This window comes from Dendropsophus ebraccatus, chromosome 6, assembly GCF_027789765.1.
Source record: "Dendropsophus ebraccatus isolate aDenEbr1 chromosome 6, aDenEbr1.pat, whole genome shotgun sequence".
Classification (NCBI taxonomy): domain Eukaryota; kingdom Metazoa; phylum Chordata; class Amphibia; order Anura; family Hylidae; genus Dendropsophus; species Dendropsophus ebraccatus.
The window spans coordinates 92,210,987-92,234,629 of NC_091459.1; the positions used below are offsets into that span (position 1 = coordinate 92,210,987).

Sequence of the window (23,643 nt, forward strand, 5' to 3'; positions counted from 1 at the left end):
CAAGTATATATATGGCACAGTGGTACCTTGGTTCAAGAGTAACTTGGTTTAAGAGCGTTTTGATATAAGAGCTCACAGTTTTTCAAAATTATGACTTGGTTTAAGAGCATTGCTTTGGTTTAAGAGCTCCCTGTACTGTGGGAGCGCGCATGGAGGAGGGGCATGGTCTGCATAGCGGGGTCTACAGCCCTGTACTCAGACCCAGAAGGTCTTCCTCACCTTCCAAATCATACCAGATCCACTTCAGGCTGGGGCTTACATCAGGGGACAGGACTGTGGAGGTAAATCTCTCCATAGCTGTAACCCCTCTCTCCCCGGACAGAGAGCACTGCTATACTGTGCCCACATCTGCCCTGCTCATTCCTTCCTGCTCCCTGCAGTCTCTGTCAGTCCTTGTGTTTCCCATCCTCTCCATCACTGTACAGTAACTTATAATATCACATATTCTGCTGTTACTGAATGTTTGTTTCATTAATTTTACATGTTATTCAGAATAATAAATCATTATTTTTGGAGTGTGGAACCAATTGTCTGCATTTCTGTGATTTCTTATGGGAAAATTTGCTTTGGTTTAAGAGTGGATTTGGATTACAAGCACGGTCCCGGAACGAATTATGCTCGTAATCCAAGGCACCACTGTATATATATATATATATATATATATATATATATATATATATATATATATCCTTAATAATTGATCCAGCACTTATAACTCAGGATTTATAAGTGCTAAGGGAAAATGTTTCTAAACAATCTGTAAGCATTAAGACGTGTCATACCTCAAGATTGAAATCATTACTTGTGTAACGTCCATTTAACTCAGAGCACTTGACTTTGAACTTTCGACCAAAGATTGAAGCAGAATCCCAATGCCGATAACGTACTTGTCGTAAAACATCTTCATAGTTTTTCATAGTGTCTATGCCTGAAATATTAAGCATTAGTTGGTTAAAGGGTATATCTTCTTCATGTTGTAGCACAGAAAATAATGGGAATGCAGTGATAGAAAAATATGTGCTAAAGACTAGAACAAATACCAGGTATCTGATCTGTGAATTAGAACTGAGTGCAACTGAGGTCATCGGAATGGATCTTTAAGATCCACCCTATTACTGTATGTGTTTTATGTTTGGACAATGATGACTCTCACTCCTTTTAGAAATACTGTACTTAATGCATTATAGAGTATTGTTTTCTTCTGAAAGACTATAAGAACACAATATTATCATCTGTACATACCATAGATAGAATATCCTTTAGTTGAGTTGGTGGCATCAAGATGTTTTCCTTGCAAGGTGCTGCGATCTAACTCCAGACACTCCTGCTTTGTGTTCAGTTCATCGCCCATGACTAAGATATCACAAAAATCCAAATGATGCAGGGTTTCTGTCATCACCACTGCACCTGAAGCTAGAGACACAACAAATTTTAGTGACATATAGACACAACAAGTATACACACTTGAGAGATATTAAGTGCTTTATTTAATATATTACATTAATATATTATATTATAAGCCAAGGTCAATCTGTCCGACAAAACCTCCATAAAAAAATCATTTTAAAAAGATCAGTGAACAAAATCCAATGGAGTACTCATTTAAGAGTCTCCACTGATTACCCCCTACAAAATTTGAATATGCAAAGAAGAGGTCTGTGGAGCCTTAGTTGGAGCCTTTCCAGAGAAGGAAGCCTGTTGCCAAGGGGTACAAACCACCCTGATACTTAGCCCCTCAGGTCCTCGCTCTGTTGCTAGCATTGGGACCTAAGTAGGGAAACACCAAGGTGGCCACTTTGTCAACCTTACTTCAAGTGCCATGAAAGAGACCATATAACCATATGACCATAGTTAACAAAATCTCTTCTCACCTATTCCTGTGCTGCAGCATAGCAGTTTTGAAAAGTAGGAACGTTTGTTAAAAACAAATTAAACTTACTTTTACCAGAGCTCTTCTCCAGCCGTTTTTCTATTTTGGTAACTGTACTGCTTATTCTAATATCTGGAAATAAAATTACACCATTTGGATTTTCAAACTCTGATGCTGGACGAGCAAAGTGATCCATTCCAGTGACTGTGATCTTGGGTTCATTAGTCTGGAGAATGGCAACATATGCCTCTATGTCTGGAATGCTAATACAGACATCTTCTCCGAAGCATCTGGAATGCCACAAAAGAAAAAAGAAAAAGTGATGTTATAGTAGTGGCAATACACCGAACATAAATGCTTTAAACATAGCCTAAGTAGAACTTCACTACCGATTATTACACTAGGCATCTGGTATCATGTATACTGTATGTACATCATTCGATAGTAGATTACGGCAATGTTTAGAAATATTTGGGTATCTTGATAATGCCATCCACTTTAGCTGGAATAAACATGTATTAAGAAATATATCAGCACAGAATGTCAGAGCTAAAAACAGCATAAATGTAGATAGTGAACATTTATTTTAAACATTTTTTTTTTCAGAGGTCCAAATATCAAGTTAGGGTTTTAAAGTCTTAAGTTTATTAAACAGTATGTAATGTATGAACATGGTGGATCTCATAAACATATCATCAGTATGCAGGAAAGTGCATAGGGTACCAAAAAAGTGACAATATCCTCTCCCCTCTGTGAAATTACTCAATTAGCATCAATGGAGCTGCATCACAGAAGGGATATGGTCACATTGGTTGGGCCGCAGGCCTGCCCCTAGTGCTCTGTACCGGGCTGGTGCATGGGAAAAGATTGGCATTGAACAGGGTAGTGGCGCCCATAGGCTAATGTAAAAAAAAAAGTAAACCATGTACCTGATGGTACTTTCAATTTAAACCAATGTTAGTCTACATTACTGTGTCACGGCTTGGGCAAACCAGAAGGATCCATTGGTACTCAGTCCAACATTGCTTTGAAAGGATTCTCTCTGCTTAGCCACACAGAATAGCTCACCACTTTGTTTACTGTGAGACGATCTCAGGATAGGCCATCAATGTTCTATGTGTACCTATCTCCAAGGAGCACAATGAAAGTTCCCTCCATTGTTCATACAGACAGACACAGTGGCTTGATTGATGGTTGACTCTGCTCTGTTCCTCAGTCCGCCACATTCACTTAATTCAAATACCATAAACACTACAATGTCTTAATTATGATGACTGGCAGAAGACCATGAGATTGGAAGACTGATCAAAACCTGATGACCTATTCAAAGGCTAGGACATGAAGAACAACTTTAAGATATGTAATGAGAACACACATGTCTTCTCTTTTTGTACTAAATCTAATAAATTAGGAAATATTTTTTTGTTAACAGTCAATGTCACAAAAAGGTCAGTGTCCAAAGATTGGTAATTGCTCCCAATCCATGTGTAAAACTACAAACTCTCTAAACTAAGCTCACCCTATATTTAACCATTTAGTGTTTGTAGTTGTTCATCTTGGTGACTTCAAAGCTGGTCTCTGCCAGGGTTAATCTTTAGCACAATCAATATGTAAATAGCTAACGGGCATTTAATTAATATTTCAGCAGCAAGCCTACTGCAAGTTAATGAGATGGCTCTGCATTTAATTGTTATCACCACTAACATATGGTTCTCCACAGTAATATATATCTACAATAACCAGCTTACAGTAATAGAGATATCTTGTTAAAAGTCAATCAAGCAAATGTACAAAGTCAGATTTGTGTGGGTACTGCTGGAATAATGTGTCCTGTACAAGAAAATAACACTTCAACCTCTATCTAAGGTCACTTGGAATATATACTCACACATTGAACAGGGGGAAACCTATGACTCAGAAATGCGGGTATCTTTGATGAGTAAAACAACACACAGGACAAAACATTAAGAACATCCCCTTGTTGATTGTTAGTAAAATACTGTTACTGTAAATTTTAGCAGATTTGTTAGGAGGCGCTGTCATAGCTTTGGAGCTGGTGTCAGTTTCTGCTATGACTTAGGGTCCTATTACACAAAGCGATTTTTAACCAATAACGATAAATGGTTTGTTTTCGTTTGTCGCTTGATTGTTGCCTGTATTTACAAGAAACAAGCATGGTGTAAATTTGAACAATATAACAATAATTTGCACAGTAACCGTCCTGTGCAATTAGGGCCCTTACAAGAACTGGTGTAAATCAAAGTAAATTTAAAAGGCTGCCATGGCCACATATTCTTTTACTATGCACTCTGCCCACTCTATGGCAAGAGAGATGTAAATGTTTGCACACCACAGTCTTGCACACACTTTTTAAAACTTTTCTATGCCTGGAAACTAGTGTAAGAGCTTTAAAGTATTTGTCTGGGTAGGAAAGTTTATTTGTTTATTCCCAGGGAAAGGTTGAATTTAAATTAAAAAAAAAAAAAAAAAAAAAAAGATCCACTCACTTCCCTTGCTTTTGCGCTGTCACCAGCTTTGGGTCTATTATGGCCCCCCCTCAGCCAATCAACAACTGAGGCAGGGCTGTTTTGCTACCTGGGCGAGGATAGCTTGTCTTTATCAATAGAACAATGAATTCGGAATTGTACCAGCAAATTCTAAAGGAAAATGCCAGGACATCTTTCCAAGATCTGAATTTCATGGTAACATGGGTCATCCAGTTGGACAAGGACCCTTAGCACAAATGTCATGTCTACTAGTGAGCAAGCCTGGATACCATTGGCATGACTTGGCCTCGGCAAAGAGAAGACTAATACATGGCAGTACTTACCAGAGGAATAACTCTTCTCTTCCCTCAATACCGACAACTTTCCTTTTAACCCTCTTACATGAAGACTGCTCATTATCTATAAAGCATGACTTGTATTGTATTCAATGGATTCAACATTTTTTGGACATTATTACATAAGTAGGTTATTTTTAATATGACTGGATGAATCCTTTAGAGCAGAACTCTCCTAATCTTTGATTAAAGCTGTTTTCCAATTAAAGCCTACTTTTACCCTATCCGTAAGGAGGGGGACAAGTAAGAGATTGTGGGGGGTCTGACTTCTGTGCCCCCGACAATCTAAAGATTGTCCCCTGGCTCATTTGTTTTGAATAGGTGCTGGGGGACAATCTGGAGATCATCTGGTGCACAGTGGGCGTAGCCCCCTGGGATCTCTTAATTGTCCCCATCCTGTGAATAGGGTACAAGTAGGCTATAATCAGAAAACACCTTTAATCAAAGATTTAAAAAGTTCTGCTTTGAGGGTTTAATATTTCATGTTATAAAAGCCACTTGACTAAGAAAATGCGAGAAAAGCTTGTCTTTATCAATAGAACAATGAATTTGGAATTATACCAGCAAATTCTAAAGGAAAATGCCAGGACATCTTTCCAAGATTTGAATCTCATGGTAACATGAGTCATCCAGTTGGACAAGGAGCCTAAGCACAAAAGTCATGTCTACTAGTGAGCAAGCCTGGATACCATTGCCATGACTTGGGCTCGGCAAAGAGAAGACTAATACATGGCAATACAGTACTTACCAGAGGAATAACTCTTCCCTTGCCTCAATACCGACAACTTTCCTTTCAACGCTTTTACATGAGGACTGCTCATTATCTATAAAGCATGACTTGTATTGTTTTGAATGGGTTCAACATTTTTTGGACCTTACTACATAAGTAGGTTATTTTTAATATGACTGAATAAACCCTTTAGAGCAGAACTCTCCTAATCTTTGATTAAGGCTATGTTCACACGTTGTGAACAACAGACTGTTCTGTGACCCCGGCCGGGTCACGGAATGGCCGGTCTTAGCCCGGATCATCCTGGCCGGTACTTAAAGGGAACCTGTCCCCCCCGTTAGAGCCCCCTATACTTACCTAATCCCGCCGGGTCCCGCTTCTGGAGGTGGTCGGGTGACGGAGATCTCAGCCGCTGCAGCCCGGAGCGCGCGCGCTGAGAGATGAGTCCAACACCCATAGAGAATGACAGGAGAGTCCAGCGCTCCGTCATTCTCTATGAGCGTTGGACTCATCTCTCAGCGCGCGCACCGGGCTGCAGCGGCTGAGATCTTCATCACCTGACCGGATCCAGAAGCGGGACCCAGCGGGATTAGGTAAGTATAGGGGGCTCTAACGAGGGGTCGGGAGCCTGTCACCCCGGCACGGGGGGTGACAGGTTCCCTTTAAGTTCCGGCTGGGTGATCTTCCCGGCCGCGAAGCTCTGATGCGGGCGCATCAGCATGTGCCCGCATTAGAGCTTCCCATAGCACACAGTGAAGCGAGCGGCCGGAGCCGCTCGCTTCACTGTGTGCACTGACAGGTCTTTCTGTGGCTGGAATTCACTGAATTCTGGCAGCAGAAAACTGACATGTCAGTTTTTTCCGGCGCCACACGGGATCCCAGCCGGAGTGCATATGATGTGTGTACGCTCCGGCCGGGATCCCATTAAAAATAAAGCTATGTCCCACCCCGCAAAACTATGGCCGTAGTTCTGCAGCAAGAACTACGGCCGTAGTTTTACGTAGTGTGAACATAGCCTAAAAGTGTTTTCAGATTAAAGCCTACTTGTACCCTATCCGTAAGGAGGGGGGACAAGTAAGAGATCGTGGGGGGTCTGACTTCTGGGCCCCCGACAATCTAAAGAACATCCCCTGGCTCATTTGTTTTTAATAGGCACCGAGGGACAATCTGGAGATCATCGGGAGCGCAGAGGTCGTAGCCACTGGGATCTCTTAATTGTCCCCATCCTGTGGATAGGGTAAAAGTAGGCTATAATCAGAAAACACCTTTAATCAAAGATTTAAAAAGTTCTGCTTTGAGGGTTTAACCTTTAATGTCATAACAGAAACTTGACTAAGAAAATGCCCTAAGATACCCTGTAGTGCTCTGTTACCAGTTACAGAACAGGTGAATAAAGTGAAGAGCAATGTTCAATACAAACATTTATTAGTAGTTATACTTACTGGACTTTGGATGAGACCCTGATTCTTCGTTTGCCAGTGTTTGGAAATTGTCGGGAATTAATATAAGAAACCTTCCGAAGAGCTTGATTTATACTCTCAATATCCTCACCTTCCATTATGAGCATTGATTGTGAGGGGTTGAAGTGGTACTGCAGGATAGGAGACAAATACAGTGTTTGTTGACTGGATTCAACAAATGTATGTAAACAAAGCATAGGATTCTTTCTTTACCTCAATGTTCTCTATTATACTGTTATTAAAAAAAATATATATATATAGCCCTTTGTCATTAACACGACATCCTAACACCCAAAGTTTTCTACAAAATGTGAGTTCTTTGAGACCTGTGACATCAACCTCTAATCAATACTTCTAAATCATTCTATGCTACAGGCAGGAGAGGCAGAGCAAATGTAAAGTCAGTGACCCATCTAGTGTGCCTTTTTAGTTATAATTATAGATCAAATATATGGTTCTCCCCGGCATATTAGCATTCATTTACTTTGGATTTTCCAACCACATGTTCTGGTATCTACTGGTATCTACTACTCTTTCAAAAAAAATTTTTTAAAGTTATTCTAATAAAAGCACTTCCTTCCTTGCATAGCAACAGACAATGTTATACTGAATATATGTACCTGAATATCGGCTGCAGGAACGTTATTTTTTTACAATCGAATTGGAAGCACCGCTGGGCGCAAGCCAATAAACCATTGACTACAATGTAAATTACGGCCGCTGGCCATACATTACATTGTATGAACAGTTATTGTTTCTGGGCACAGTTTTTTAACGCCCGTTCTAAAGAATGGACATCAAAATAACAATGTTGTCACACAGCGGGCATTGAATTCAACGCAATGCTGCAGCTGCACATAGCCCAGAGCTATGGGTTGGTGGATAGGACTGTGGTTGAAGGGGATGTTAACATGCTCTGTAGTATCTGAAACCAGAGTTGGTTTTATGGATATCTACAGTATTGGTGTGATATAAGATAAGAAGGAGATAAGATAAGAAATAGGTATCAGCAATAATCCAAAGGTCCCCATACACCCTTTACTTTTATTGACCGTTCTTGCCGCCGCTGATAATCACCATTAATAACTTAGTTATTGAAGGTATTTGGGGACCTTAAAAGAGTCAGTAGTAGTTCTTTAGGACTTTTGACTTGTGCTCTGCTGTGAATAATTTTTGAATTTACTTCAATTGGATCTTAATAACAATACAGATTTTAGGGAAAAATCAAGCAGTGAATATATCATTTGTATTTATTTGCATTTTGTAACATTCATTTTATTTTTTTAACTATGAAAACTTTCTTTTACTGAAACGTCTTACTGAAAGGTGTTAAACAATTGGACAGTGATCCATTTACGATGCACCAATGTATTCAATTTTATCAACGTTGCTGTAGAAGTTGTTGTATTTTAAGCTATTTCTGAAGCCATGGTGCATGTTAACTATTAATACATGTCTGAACAAGCTCTTTCAATGACAATCAATTAGAATGTACTGTATGTATTATGTATTTTTCAGTGTAGTACAGTACTAGAAAATTTTACCAAGTTTAAATAACATCAAATAATTAGGACATTTCAACTATATTCAGTGGTTTTGCCGAAAATATACTTTTCTTCCTTCACTGCAGGAGCCTCCAGCAAAATATGGGCATATTTTACAACAAATACCTAAACCTGGACAGTCACCTGAGGGCCTTAATATAAACTCTGTAACAGGGTTTATATTGTAAGTTGAAGGACCACTGTACAAGTAACTCCAGTCAGAGAAGATGTGTGACAAGATTTAACTGTACTGTACCAACTTACATGTACCAAGTAAAACTGCTATCTACCATTATATGGTCACTGTATTATTATGATATTGGTCTTTTTATACTATTTTATTCAGCAATGATATGGTAATATTTAGTGTAATGGTTTTACTTGATAAGTAACTATAAATGTATACATATATGTCCCTAATCTTGTAAATTTCTAGCATCACATCTAAAAGCTTTAGAGATCACACTCCTGATTTTAATCTAGTGTTAGTACAATATTTCGTTATATGGGCTATCACTTTTAGGTTTTCCCAGAGAGAACATAGAGAATGCTCTGACACAGCAAAGTTTCTTGATGTAAACATGGTGATTCTGATAGCAGCATTATATAAGAGTAAAAGTATTTCTAGTTCTGACATTTTCCTACAGTATACTAACAATAACTACACACCACTTTATAACATTACTATTAGTATTATTATGTTTGTTTGTTTTTTTCTTTACCTTCACACCTTCAAGATTGTCCAGTGAATTGATATCCAGCCCTTCTTTACAAGCCTGCAAGCAAGAGATTACTTTGTGGCTTTCTATCTTTCCAGGGCGAAGAGTAAGTCCGGCAATGCTGCCACGGAAGTACTGGGCAAATTTAGGCTTTGTGATTTCGCCACCTGTTAGGAAAAAAAATGTTTTTATTCATAGCATTTTAATCTTAAGATGACACTTTTTAATAAGGCAGAATAAAATCCAACACGATTCCTTAGACTGCGTTCACACATAACATGTTTTTTGCGCTGCCGCAGCCACTGATTGGCTGGAGGGGATGTCCAAACGCAGGGAACTCCCGAAGCAAGCCGGAGCGTGGACCGGTAATGTATTTACCAGGCTGTGGGGGTTAAGGGGGTAAATTCCACTGCAAATAAGTAATCTCATTAAAAGGGACAGTGAAGAGATCCACAGAGGATTTCACTACAAATTCTCTGCTTGAAATCCTCTATGGATACATTATGTGTGAACCCACCCTTTAAAGAAACCCAGCGTAGCCAGTTCAGGTAATACTATACTGTACCATATAGGGATAAACAAATCAGTAAATAATTTACAGGACTTGTGTAGTGTAGAAAACCCATTTTCATGTACCCTGTGTGGAACTTCTGAGATAATTTACTGTCCTGCATTGTACATACAATCCAGTCATTTGAATCGGAAATGTGTAATACTTAATTTTCCCTGTGGTGGCCCTGCTGGAAAACTGAGCAGATCCAGTAGAGAAGAAGGAACCTTTGCTGTATGTTCCCATTGACCATATTACAAACTCAGTGATGTTTTATTTACTTACATAAATATTGACACTTTCTTTTTAGTTGCTGTGGCCATTTTTGCAAACGTGGCAATAGGAAGTAAAGCCATATTGGTTGTCACTGTTTAGCTGACTTCTGAGAAACTTTGTACAGTACTTTTCTATTGATTGAATATGTAGAGCTTGTATTACTATCAGTTTCTTAGAAGTTAATTCAAACTTGACAATCAATATGGCTGAACATCTCTGTCACTTTTTTAAAAAAATGTTCATGTCGAAAATACAGATAAGTCTGTAAGTAGGAGTATTTAACCAAGGCACAATCCACACATTGCAAGTACATTGCAAGAATATTCTTATTTCATCAATTTATAGTAGAAATAATATGCTGAATATGCAATGCCTATTTACTAATACATAGTCATTTTTAATAAATTTGCAGTAGAAAGTGTTTTTTTTTTTTCATTTTTGTCATTTAATAATTTTTTTCTGTATTTATCTTGTTTCTATTATAAAACATATTTGCACTTATATCTATACACTTTTAGGCTATGTTCACACTACGTACATATACGTGTTAAACTCCGGCCAGGGATTTACACAAGTTGCGGCCGGCTACGTACGGACCGCGAACTTACGCCCGTAGTCTACTTACGCTTCCCAAGCGCCCTACGTAGCAATCTGACAGCAGTCTTTTACTTGGAAATCTTCGGCTAGCCCCGGACACCCCAACAGAACCTTTTGGATCGGCAAAGAAAAGTGGAAAAATGAAGAAATCGCCACTACGTACGGGACCACATGTTACGCTACGGGCGTAAGTTACGGCATTTTCGTCCTCAAACAATGGTCTGGTTAATTTTTTACCGTGCCGCGTACGATCCGGGCGTAAATTCGTACGTAGTGTGAACTGTGCAGCCGTACATCGTATACTTTCCATTGTACGCAAACTACGTAAATCTCCGTCCGCTTATTCACGGAACGCGCTACGTCCGGAGACTTACGTAGTGTGAACGTAGCCTTACATTAGATTAGTTTTAGTTATATATTCGGAAAAACTTAGTGAAAATACATCCCTTCATCATCTTCTTCTCACCTGTGTCACAAAGCTATTGTATACTCCAGCAAAATCTCCCAATCTATGCGTTGGCCTGTCCTTAGACTTTAAAGCTTTACAGTCATTCAATAAATGTTGGAGCATTAGCACAAAGATCGTCAACCTTTTTCTAGAAGGAGTAGGGAGAAGTAGATCACTTCTCTTTCCAGCTTGCTGCTCTCTACATCTCAGTGCAAGAAATGAATTCTGTAAAAGAGATGCGTAGAACAGATAGCTAGGGAGAGAAACGCACAGCCAAACGCTTCTCCCAGCTCATTCTGCAATTGGTTGTAGTCAGAACACCCAGACTCCAACCAATAAAAACATTTGAAATGTCTCAATGACATTTATTTTCCCTGAAATATAGATATGCTAATTACCCTCAGCACTGGAGGCCGGACCGGGGCCTGGACTTCAAGTTCCTCTCCTCCCCCTCTGTGACGCGCTCATGCCGACACACCTCCTATGCTAATCCTGAAATCCCTCCTCTTCTATACTGAATCTGGCCTGCTGCACAGCTCCTCCTCCTGTATTCTTCACAGCCGCCCCGTCATCACGCCATGATCACGAGCGTCATTATCAGAGAAGGGTACGAGTCCTACTGTGCAGGCTTATACCCCACTCTATGAGCTCTATGCTTCTCTTATGAGCTCTATGCTTCTCTACTGTACTGACAGTTCTCCAATGCAGCAGCATAAAGCACAGTAGGACTCGTACCCCGCTCTGATAATGGTGCTCATGATCATGGCGTGATGATGGGGCGGCTGCGAAGAAGACAGGAGGCGGAGCTGTGCAGCAGGCCGGGCTCAGTATAGAAGAAAAGGGATTTCAGGATTAGCATAGTAGGTGTGCTGGCATGAGCGCATCACAGAGGGGGGAGGAGAGGAACTTGAATTCCAGGCGCCGGGTCGGCCTCCAGTACTTCACTGAGGGTAATTAGCATAACTATATCTCTGTGAAAATAATGGGAACCAAGTGACAGAGGGACAAAAGCTCCACATCACTGTATTCTACACAGCAACACCAACAGGACGATAGGTATATCTCTATATCAAAGCTTTGATGGTACATCCTCTTTTAGGACTATATTAAATAGCATTGGGACTTAAAAAAATGTATGGTAACGTTTTTAACAGCAGAGATATTAACTGTTGCATATTTACACAATGGCACCTTCCTTGCTCACCGTATCGGAAGTATTCTCTGAAAAGATCGTGTCCCATAACAATATTTGCTGTGTACTCATGTAACACTTCATAACACTTCTCTGCCTCTTGTGCTAACAGTAAAAAATGAGTACTCCATATTTTAATTGCTATAAATAACAGGCTTGTATTAATGTTATAATTTGTTATATTCAACAGATGACAGGTGTTCTAGTCCACAACTCCACATTAATGCAAACATCTGTCTGTCTTTAAGTAGTATTTATGGTATTGCAGGAACCTGGTTAATATAAATGGAGGTTGTCATTATGACAAAGCTAGTAAATATGGAAATGATAGTATCTATTTCATTTGTAGACTTACTGTCAAATTCAAAAGATTTTTGTGTTTAGAAATAGGTGTTTCTGTTTATCTGCAAAAAAGAAAATGACAAACTCAACTTGTGCCGAAGATAAGTACCCAAATTATCTGGGGATATTTTAGGGTCCTGTCACTATGATTATTGGAGATATATATATATATATATATATATATATATATATATATATATATATATATATATATTTTTTTTTTTTTTTTTTTTTTTTAAGAAAAGATACTAAATTAGTCCTCTGTGACTGTGGTAAGAACATTGAATACAGTGTATAGAACAGAATGATTTAGCTGATGATAATGATTGCAGTATCAGTGTTCTTACAGGATAAATATTTACTCTATCATATTACACTTTTCATTCCAGCAAGGCATTACCTTTGTGTGATGGTTGTAGTCATTGCATTTATGCTAAGGATTATAGATACAATTGATTCAGCTTAGTTTTAGCTTTATCTGTTTTTAATAAATTCCTTTAGGCTATGATTACACACTATACTAGCAACAGCCATTCCGCTGTGAACAGCCATTGTTTAACTCTACCTATGGACGGAATTAACCCCTTCCCCCAATATGACGTCCAGGGACGTCATGAAAAGCAGTGTCAGAACGCATCATGACGTCCCTGGACGTCATGCCTTCTCTGCCTCCCCCCTCTGTCCCTAGTTGAGATCTGGCAGCAGGAGGAGGCTGTGTCACACAGCCTCCTCCTGCTGCCACTGCCCAGAGGGGAGCCACGCTCCCCCCGGGCAGTTAACCCCATAGGCGCTGCGGTCATTGTGACCGCAGCGTCTATGGGAAGATCTGCTGTCTCCCTCACCGATCGGGCGACAGGAGGAGGCTGTGGCACATTGCCTCCTCCTGCCGCCACTACTGATGTGCTCCCCAGGCCCCCCTTGCAGCTTCTTCTGCTCCCAGTGCCTCCAGCCCGCCGCCCGGATCTTCAAGCCCCCCGCCTGGAGCTTCCAGCCCCTCCGCCCCCCGCCCAGAGCTTCCATTCCCCCCGCACCCCGCCCGGAGCTTCCAGTCTCCCCGCCCCCCACCCGGAGCTTCCAGTCCCCCCGCCCGGAGCATACACCCCCACCCCAGCTCCTGCCAGAGCTTGCAGTCACCACCACCCGCCGCTTCCCCCTAAGAAGCCCCCCCAGCCGCGCCCCCCGTATGGAGCTTCCAGCCCCCCACCCCCAGAGCCGACCACTGGAGCCGCTCCCCCCCTCGGAGCTTCAAGCCCGTCCCCCGGGGGTTACCATAGTAACCCAGACGCTACCCGGTGCATCTGGGTTACTATGGCTAGTGATGATCAGGTCCCTGCACAGTGCAGGGACCGGATCGTTAGAGTGACCTGTCAGTGTGTAACACTGACAGCCCATTCACTATATAATGCAGTACAGCACAGATCAGGTGCTGTAATGCATTATATAAGTACCTGCAAAAGTAAAAGTAAAAACACACACACACACACACACACAAATAAATACATAAATAATTAAATAAATAATTAAGTAAGTAAATAAATACATAAATAAATTACATAAATATACACATTCCCCATCCCCCTTTATAAATGATCCCCTATAAATAAAGTACACTTATTTGGTATCGCCGTGTCCGTAATGACCCTGCCTATTAACCGATTACATTACGCCATAAAAAAAATAAATGAAATATAAGAAATATAGAAAAAAAAAAGCAAAACATCACATAAACCCAAAAGAGGAATCAGTAAAAACGTCAGTTTGTGCAGCAAAAAAAGTCCTCACATAACTCCATTGGCGGAAAAATTTAAATATTGCTGCTCTTACAATATACAAGACATAAACAGTTTTTATAGTATAAATGCCATAAACTATAAAAAAAAAAAGCTATATAAAATGGGTATCACTGTAATAGTACCGACCTGACGAATAACAATAACATGTCATATGCAACGTATAATAAACGACGTACAAAAAATTATGAAAAACAGCTGCTAAATTGTGTTTTTTCATCGTACCACCTCATTAAAAAAATCATAAAAATGATCAGGGTGTCACATGGCCACCAGAATGGTACAGATGGAAACATCAACTTATCTTACACAAGTATTTTGGCACCGCAAAGCCTCTGTGATATGGTATAATGGCTAAAAAATCCCTGAAATAAAAAAAGGCCCCAAAATTCCCCAGGTCTCTGTCATGTCTGCGGCCTGTGGTTGAGTCAGGTGACGCACTGCGGCCACATTTAGGGGATTTCTAGAAACACTGGAATAAGGGAAATAAATATTGAGTTGCATTTGTTAGTTAGTATTTGCTGTGTTAGAGGAAAAAATGGATTAAAATAGAATATCTGTCAACAAAAATTCAGATTTAAAAAATAGGCCCTGGTCATTAAGGCCAAAACAGACTGCGGAGGCAAGGGGTTAATGATCATGATCATTTGTACAGCGTGTAAACATAGCCTTATGGTGCTCTTACACAGCACAGTTTTTCAGTGCATCCAATTTCCCAGTATCGCGAACAATAATTCTACTACATTCATTGACAAAATACAATTCACCTGAAACTTTACAAAACCAAGAGGAACATAGAATCCAATCCTGTTATAGAGTTTATTTTAAAAAAGTAAAAAGAAAAAAAAAAAGCTGTAGAAATGTCATCTGTTTTTTTTCTTTTAATTAAAGGTATTCTATAACTGGCATAAAAACAGCTGGAATTGCATCTTCATTAAATGATGAGCTATAACACACCTATCATTAGGGTAGGTCCTTGATTATATGTTACTAGTAGAAAACATTATTTGAAATTTTCTTAAAGTGTACCTATCACAGTGCTGAGTTTGAAACTTCTTCCTGCAGAAACAGCTGACACTAGAAGCTCAACTTGCCTTAGGAACATCTTACACCCCAGTGGGAGTTCTGTGCATGAGCCCTACTAAGTTAGATTAGGACTTTTGTCTTCACAGGAACCCAAAACTTTTGGTGTCAGCTGTATATGCAGATGAAAGTTTCAAACTAAGCCCTCTGATGAGTACACCTAAGATCAGGGGGAGACATTTCTTTATCAGCAAGTTCCTGTCCAGAAATAAAATATAAGATGTACTTTATCCATATGATTTTAGTACAGGATAGATGAGAATGGTAATGAGTAGAGATGAGCCAGTACTAAAATGCTCACATGCTCGATACTCGAGACAAATATTTCCCGATGCTCGGGTGCTCGTTTCGAGTAACAAACTCCATTGAAGCCAATGGGAAACTCAAGCATTTTTGCAGGGGACCAAAGCTCTGCACAGGGAAGGACATGCAAAAAAAATGAGCATGTCAATTATTAATGTCAATTATTAATCTTCTGTGCACATACGGATGCAGTCTGTTTATTCGTGGTGTGTATAGAAATCAATGCTTAATTGATTTTCAGACACACCCCAAATGGGCGGTTCAGAAATAAATGTTGCTGCAGCTGTCACAGTTCTGACGGATGCAGGGACATACAAACACTGCCCCGTGTTTGGCCAGTATAACAATGGCTGTTGCTCAGCTTAATATTTCATATTTCAGCTTAATCTTTATCTGCATTATATATAAAAAAAACAACATTTTTTTTTATTTTTAACCAAATGTTTCGACACAGTGTACATACTAAGCTGGTCACAAGTTATTACCAAGCCTTATCCATGATGCTGAAAGCATTGCAACAGACTCATTATATTTATTTATTTACTCATTATATGTTGTGTCAAATATTATATACTATCTACCACCATGTGATATCCATTGCTATGAGAGGGCATTCCATATACCTGTCGATTTACCTGTTATCCATGATATTTTACAAGATCTCTACCTCATGCTCTCAAACTATATGACTCCATCTATCCATGATTATTTCACTGATGCACTGATAGTCATAACTAGGAAATCTCTGTATATATTTGTTGTGTATATATATATATATATATATATATATATATATATATATATGTACAAAACTCTGCACATCAGGTACTTATATGTATATTCTTTCTTAACAGCGATGTTGAGAAAAACCCTGGCAGGGTCGAAACATCCTATCAGTCGCCTTATACAAGCTCCGTATAAAATAACCATTTTGTTGATATAGATTATATACTTACCTGGCCTTGTCCTTGCGCGCTGTAAATAAACTTTGAACACTTTTTGCATGAATATTGAGTGCTACGGATTATTCTATTTAAGTCTATTGGGGTTAATACCAGTCCGCAAGAAGCACCTACAATTTACATCGGCAGTGCACCCCTTCTTCTTATACTACAACAGACTCATTATTCAGGATCAAAATATTTTTTATGGTATTCCAATATAGACTGGCGACAAATCCCTAAAACATAATGTGAGTAGAGCCTTAAACCTAATCCTCAAAGCAAATATTGTTTATATAAAATTTACAAATAAACTGTTTTGAGTCCTTTAACCCCTTGTCGCAAAATGACGTTTGGGAAACATCATGTAAAGCAGGTAGTTCCTGCTACATGACGTTTCCCAAACGTCATGCTTTTCCTGCCTCCCCCCCTCTGTCCCTAAGTGAGAGCGGGCAGCAGGAGGAGGCTGTGTCACACAGCCTCCTCCTGCTGCCTCTGCACGGAGGGGAGCCGTGCTCCCCCAGGCAATTAACCTCATAGACGCCACGGTCGATGTGACTGCAGAGTCTATGGGGAGATTTGTGGCGGTGGGAGGAGGTTGCGGCACGTTGCTACCCTTCCCCTTCTGTCTGCCCCCGGCCTTCCTGATCTGCGACCCCCGCCCTGGAGCTCTCTCCCTGTGCTTCGCTTTCTCCCTGCACCTCTCTGGGACCCCCACCCCAGATCAGTGCCCCCCCGTTCTCGGCTCCCTCCCGGGATCTCCCCCCGTGCTCCTCCCCCTGGAGTTCCCCTTTGAGTTCGAACAAACTGGTACCTTCTCGAACCTTCAGCATTCGATTCCCGATGCCTTCCCGTTCTGTGGGGAAGGTGGAGACTGCCTGAGTACCGCCTAGAAAACAGGGATACAGCTTATTACCTAGCCTGTATTCCTGTTTTCCAGGCGGTACTCGGGCAGTCTCCTCCTTCCCCATGAAATGGGAAGGCTTTGGAAATCAAATGCAGAAGGTTCGGGAGGATTCAAATTCGATCGAACCTAAGATTTCCTGATGTTCGATCATCTCTAGTCACAACCCATGTCCCCGCTCAAACAAGGAAGCAGCCTGGGTACCGGGAACCAAAGCAGAAGACAACATAGATAGTACTGGCCAGGAATAGATGTGGAATAGATTAAGAATATTCATGCTAGTTCTTTAAGAATAGATAATATCATGTGTACGCCCTCTTAGGGCCAGAATTGGAATAGCCCCAAAGAGGACCAAAGCAGTTGTCCGAGTACAACAGAAGTGGATAGAAACAGATCATTGGCGGGAGGCACCTGTTGGCATTACCTAGAGTACAAGGCATGGGCACACCAGTAAGCAGAACATGTTATCCTTTTGTTCCTTATGACGCCACACTCCAAAAAAAAAAAATAATAATATCAAAACCTATAGAACTGAGGATTAATATTGCATAACTGTACATTTAATGGGAGTATTTCCAGTGATAAAATTATATAAAGATATTTTTATTCACACTATTCCCTGATGCATAACATGATTCTCAGCCAAGGCTTTGCAATAATGTAGATTACATATAACCTGCCTATAGTGTGTGAATAGTAAGTTAGAATATCCTTTGTCTACTTCTGAATGATAAAATATAATGTCTATGTATGCAGCCATCAAGCTTTTCAAGGTGCATTAGTTTAGATTCTCAAGGTCAAGTTTAGCAACAGAGCTAATTATTTAGCAGATTCCACTTCCATCTCCCTGCCCCCTTCTCCTCTTCCTCAATGAGCATAAACAATATGGTGTGTTTTCGCTTATCCTCTGATGATGATGATGTACAGAACAATAAGAAGACGCTGCAGTTTTTTTGCTAAGCGTTAGACAGAAGGTCCTAATTATGCATAGATATATTTTAGCAATCTTTGCTCTCTACTTATTTAACACATAAATACACATTTAAAGTCAATGTTATAGTAGCCATCTAGGAATGGTAAACAGAGATGAACAGCTGTGTGAAGGGTACATTTACTTTTAATATCCTGCAGATGGGTTATTTATTTACATGTACTCTCAGACTGCAAAGACTCGATCAGGGCATCACTGCATTGCCATAAGTCAAATGAACAGATGAATGAACTGGTTATTGTTGCTTTATATTAGTACTACATATATTTGTAAGAGACTGTAGTACACTTAATATATTCATGAATTAAAGTACAGCTAGAATCATAAAACTAAAGACAATCTAAGAACAAACCTAACTTAACGTAGCAGTCTTTGTTAAAAGCATTATTAGGCTATGTTCACACAACGGCAAAAATAGAGAAAAGGTGGCCAATTTTGAAATTTAAAATAACGGCCATTTTTGCCGTGATTTAACTGACTGCAAAGGCAATGCATTGAAGTCAATGGGAAGACGGACGTCCAATGCACACAGTGTATTAAATAACGGACGTTTTTGCCACGCACATCAAAATAATGAACATGATCATTATTTCCGGACGTCTTTTGCAAACAGCAACATTTTTTATTAGTTGTTCACACACAGTTTTCCTTTTTCCACAGTTCTTTCTCTGTTTTTTCTATTAAATTCAATGGACTTTTCAATTAAGACACAACCAAAGTTCAATTAGTAATCCAAACTAAAATAATGTACCAACAGCCGTCATTGCACTAAGGGGAGGCCAGACAGCTAAATACCGTCTGTTATTTTAGACTTAAAATAACGAACGTCATTTTAAACTGAGCTGAATAAAACTTTGTGTGAACATAGCTTTAGAGCTAAAGGTTGTGATTAGACAATAATGTAAAGATTCCTGTGTATACCTTGTGTTTACCTGCTAATGTGGCTTTTAAGTGATCCTGATTCCTCTTTGCTAACTTGATATAGTTTCCTAATGCTGCCTAAAGTTCCCATGATGCATCTGGCTTTGCAGACAGTTGAGGGTAGAGTTTCATCATTGTGCATGATATGAGTGCTGGTCAGATAATGCAGCTGTCGTATTTAAAGGAAGACTATCAGCAGGTTAGAAGCTTCCAACCTGCTGATATGTCATGGGGTACTGAGGATGAATGTAATTTTCTTACCTTGATCGCCGGACTTTGCAGTTTATTGTGAATGTAAATGAGGCAGTTTAGTGCTCTGGGGGTGGGTTCATCAGGTGCAGGAATATTCATCAAATACTCTGCAGTGATAAACGCCAAAGTGGCGTCACTGAAGAGCGCCACTCCAATATTCATTAGAAGGGGCAGGCCGGCCAGGCAGATCGGTGCACTGAGGGCAGTAGTTCCAGCCCCCTGTGCACCAAACTGCCTCATTTACATATCATATAAACTACAAAGTTCCTGAAAACAGGGACAAGGATGAAAGTAAGGGTATATTCACACGAACGGGCTTGCAGCGAGATTCTCGCTGCGAGCCCGGCAGGTCCTGGCAGTTCCCATGTAATTATGTAAATATGTAATTATACCGCCCTTAACCCCTTCTGCTCCCACCCGGCTCCCCCGCTGTAAGCATACTTTACCTGTCCTTACTGCACGGGTCCGGCGTCCTGCTCTCCCGCAAGGACAGGTAAAGTATGCTTACAGCGGGGGAGCCAGCCGGGAGCAGAAGGGGTTAAGGGCGGTATAATTACATACTCGCTGCGGTCGTTTAGACCGCAGCAAGTATGTAGTGTATGGGAACTGCCAGGACCTGCCGGGCTCGCAGCGAGATTCTCGCTGCGAGCCCATTCGTGTGAATATACCCTAAGACAGTTCCTCTTCAATGCCTTTGCGCTATAGCGACATATTAGCAGGTTTCTAACCTGCTCATGGTTTCTCTTTAAACATCTCCCGCTATGCTGAAATGAAACAGGTGACACTGTAGAAATAGTGGTGGTGGTGCATATGTATTATAAAGGCAAAAAATAAAACCCAAAACAAATAAAATAAAAATGAATAAAACTTGGAATTCTGCTTTAAAGGAATAATGTAAATAATTCTTGCACAAATCAAAGTAGTTTTGGTGAGATTATCAGTTGGACAGCACTGTGACTTAGTTTTATGTTTGGATCAGACCAAAGATAACGCCTGAGTTAATATGTCCCTATATTTCCTCCAGGCCCTAAAGTTTCTCACACACTTTGGGGGAAAAAAACATATTAAGAAACCAGTTGGGATCCTGTGAAGTCGTCTCTAGTGTTTATGTTTAAAGTAAAGAATATTGTGAGACTCACTGGGATTACTGCTTTAAAATGAACCTTTCATTGGTCTTATGTTACCCAAACTGTGGCTAATAAAAAACTTTTCATCATCATCATCATCATCATCACCATCATCATCATCATCATCATCATCATTTCAGCAAAATAATAGTTATAACTGTTGCCAGGAAAGGGAATCTCAGTTATTAAGGTAGTCCAATGGCTGTGAGTCATAGAGTTCTCTTTACTTGCATACACTCTTTACCATTTAAAATCTGCCACAATTCTGAGTGCACATGTAGACAATTACTATGCAGTAAATCCTAAAAGGAGCAGTCATGTGATGACATAAGCTCTGCATTTTCCCATGTACAATAATTAAAACACTATCCTTATTATTTTTCTTTAAGACTAAGAAATTGATTCATTAGATAAGGGGCTGTTCTGAGTTTCCTGTGTGTTGATTTGGTGACCAGCTGGAACTTTTCAATGGAATCAGCAACAGATCCTTTTCTGAAATAAGCCTGGCACATTAAAAATTAATAAATTTGCGTGGACTCTTCTTTGACTGCAGGCTGATAGAATATTACTATTTTAAGGAATTGTAGAGAGTTAGAAAACAATGGCCGCTCTCTTTCAGAAAGGACGTCACATCCATCTGTGGACTGTGTTTCTGCATAGCTCCCCAGTCCAGAACAGAAGTAAATTCCCACAGAAAACCTCTAGTGATATGGGCAGTTCCTGTCCTGGACTGAGGTGGCAGCAGAGAGCACTGTGTAAGACAGGAAAGAATACACCACTTCCTGCAGGGCATACAGCAGCTGAAGTACTGAAAGACTTGATTTTTTTTTTAAAGAAGTTATCTGTAACTCTGTAAACTTTCTGACATCAGTTGATTTAAAAAATGTTTCCACTTTAAGCAGGGAATGTAATGTAATGTCAGAAAATAAACAAGAGCTGTGACTATTATTAACATGTTTTATTACACTAAACCTTACGTAACTATGAAATGGTATTACAGGCACATTATCAGTCAGGTTAGGTCTCCTTACTTTTATATTCAATGACTCACATAACTAGTCTGGTCCACTGAATTCTTAAAACAGACTCGTCTACAAACAGGTATTTCTCTGCCTACACTAAAAACTTTTTCTTAACTTAATAGAATATTCTACCACTCTTTTAGGTCAAAGAAATTAACCGTGTGCATCATATTTTAGAGGTTTCTTTTATTTTTCAAGGAAAACTATTTGCGAGTTTTTAGTGCATTGCCTCCATCTCATTACCTAAAAGTAACAATACCAAAATTACATTACTGAATAGAACTTTTAATTAAACGTCCACCTTGTTTTTCAAGGTAATGGGGAAAAACTGGCCAGTTCCCTGGAAAGAAAATGTAAGCATAATGTTTGCCGGCAACTTCATCCATCTTGTATGTTTGTCTTAAAGTGAATAGTGTAATTGTTAAAATGCCCTTGGTATTGCTGCAGTTAAAAATAAAAACAATAGGAGGATGGATGACTGCTCTGAACCTTCATTAGCCATGGCGTCAGGAATGGGGGAATTAATGACTTTACATAAGTCCTGGTGCTAATGCTTATGTTTGTGTATTCTGCCATCATAACAGCTAGCACTACAAGAAGCATGGCGACCTTAAATGCCTTTAAGTACAAAAGCAGTGCTACCTTAGTGTTGTTAATACTTATAAAATGTCACTAACTCAATGCAATGCTTTTACAGCTATATAATGGATTCTTTTATAGAGGTTTATTATAGTCAATAATGGAGAAATTCCTAAGGTTCATATTTAGTCCTTGACTTTTATTGTGACCAAATAACTGTTTTGATACAAGAAAACAGTCGCCGGACCACATTACCTTTTAATATGTGCTCTCACAGCATAAAATGGTATGATCAATACATGGTGTACAAAATGCTTGATCCAATAAAGCAAATCAATAGTCAAAATAAATAGTAAAAACTAATAGAAATACCAGTAACAATCTGTGTAGATCATGACAAAAAAGTAGGATATGAATTGTTAATGTAATAGAATTGTAGCTTAAGACTGTATGATGTCACAATGCAGAAAGCATAGTTATGCTAAATTATATATATATATATATATATATATATATATATATATATATATATATATATATATATAGTTGTGATGTCATTAAGTTTTAAGTTAACCCACAAGTTTTCCCCTCGCCAGTAAGCACAGGTCAAAGATGTCTATACACTAACGTTAGCCAAATCCAATGATTTCTAATAACCCAACTACCTGAAGTTTATGCCAGACTTCCGACTCCCGATTTTTAAATAATAACTTTATTGTTTTAGGAGAGGCTGCAGCTCACCCCTCCATATAGAGGAACAACAACATCCATCTGTGCTAAGTATTAAAAGGGTTGTCAGGCATAAACTATTAATCCATGCTGCTGACAGGGCTGCAGAAGACTTGACAGTATTGCATACTTACCTGTCCATCTCCGCTGCAGCTGAAGGTTCCTGAACCTTCCACTGTCTCCTGCTCTCCTCCACTGTGATCTTTTTGAAAACATCCAATGATGTGCCATACCCACAAAAAATAGCTGCTTAGCATAGACAGTATATGGCTGTTTATGCTGAGCAACCATTTCTAGCTGGAATGGCACATCATCGGATGTTGTCAAAAAGATCAAAGAGGAGGACAGTGGGAGGCCCAGGAACCAGCAGCTGTGGCAGAGCAGGACAGGTAAGTACAGTATGCAGCATCGAAAATGTATGGCCAGCTTTA

At 39.7% G+C, this 23,643-nt stretch overlaps 1 protein-coding gene across 1 annotated transcript in view; it reads right to left on the reverse strand.

The window, feature by feature from the left end:
* CLSTN2 (calsyntenin 2) overlaps positions 1 to 23,643 on the reverse strand; it is a 390,590-nt gene that overhangs the window by 13,625 nt on the left and 353,322 nt on the right. Inside the window, exons 12-16 of the mRNA XM_069974229.1 lie at positions 9,169 to 9,332; positions 6,885 to 7,033; positions 1,946 to 2,160; positions 1,243 to 1,413; positions 783 to 928 (exon numbers count right to left, since the gene is read on the reverse strand). Of these exons, the coding sequence (XP_069830330.1) occupies positions 783 to 928; positions 1,243 to 1,413; positions 1,946 to 2,160; positions 6,885 to 7,033; positions 9,169 to 9,332 (845 nt within the window). The remainder of the gene's footprint in view (positions 1 to 782; positions 929 to 1,242; positions 1,414 to 1,945; positions 2,161 to 6,884; positions 7,034 to 9,168; positions 9,333 to 23,643) is intronic.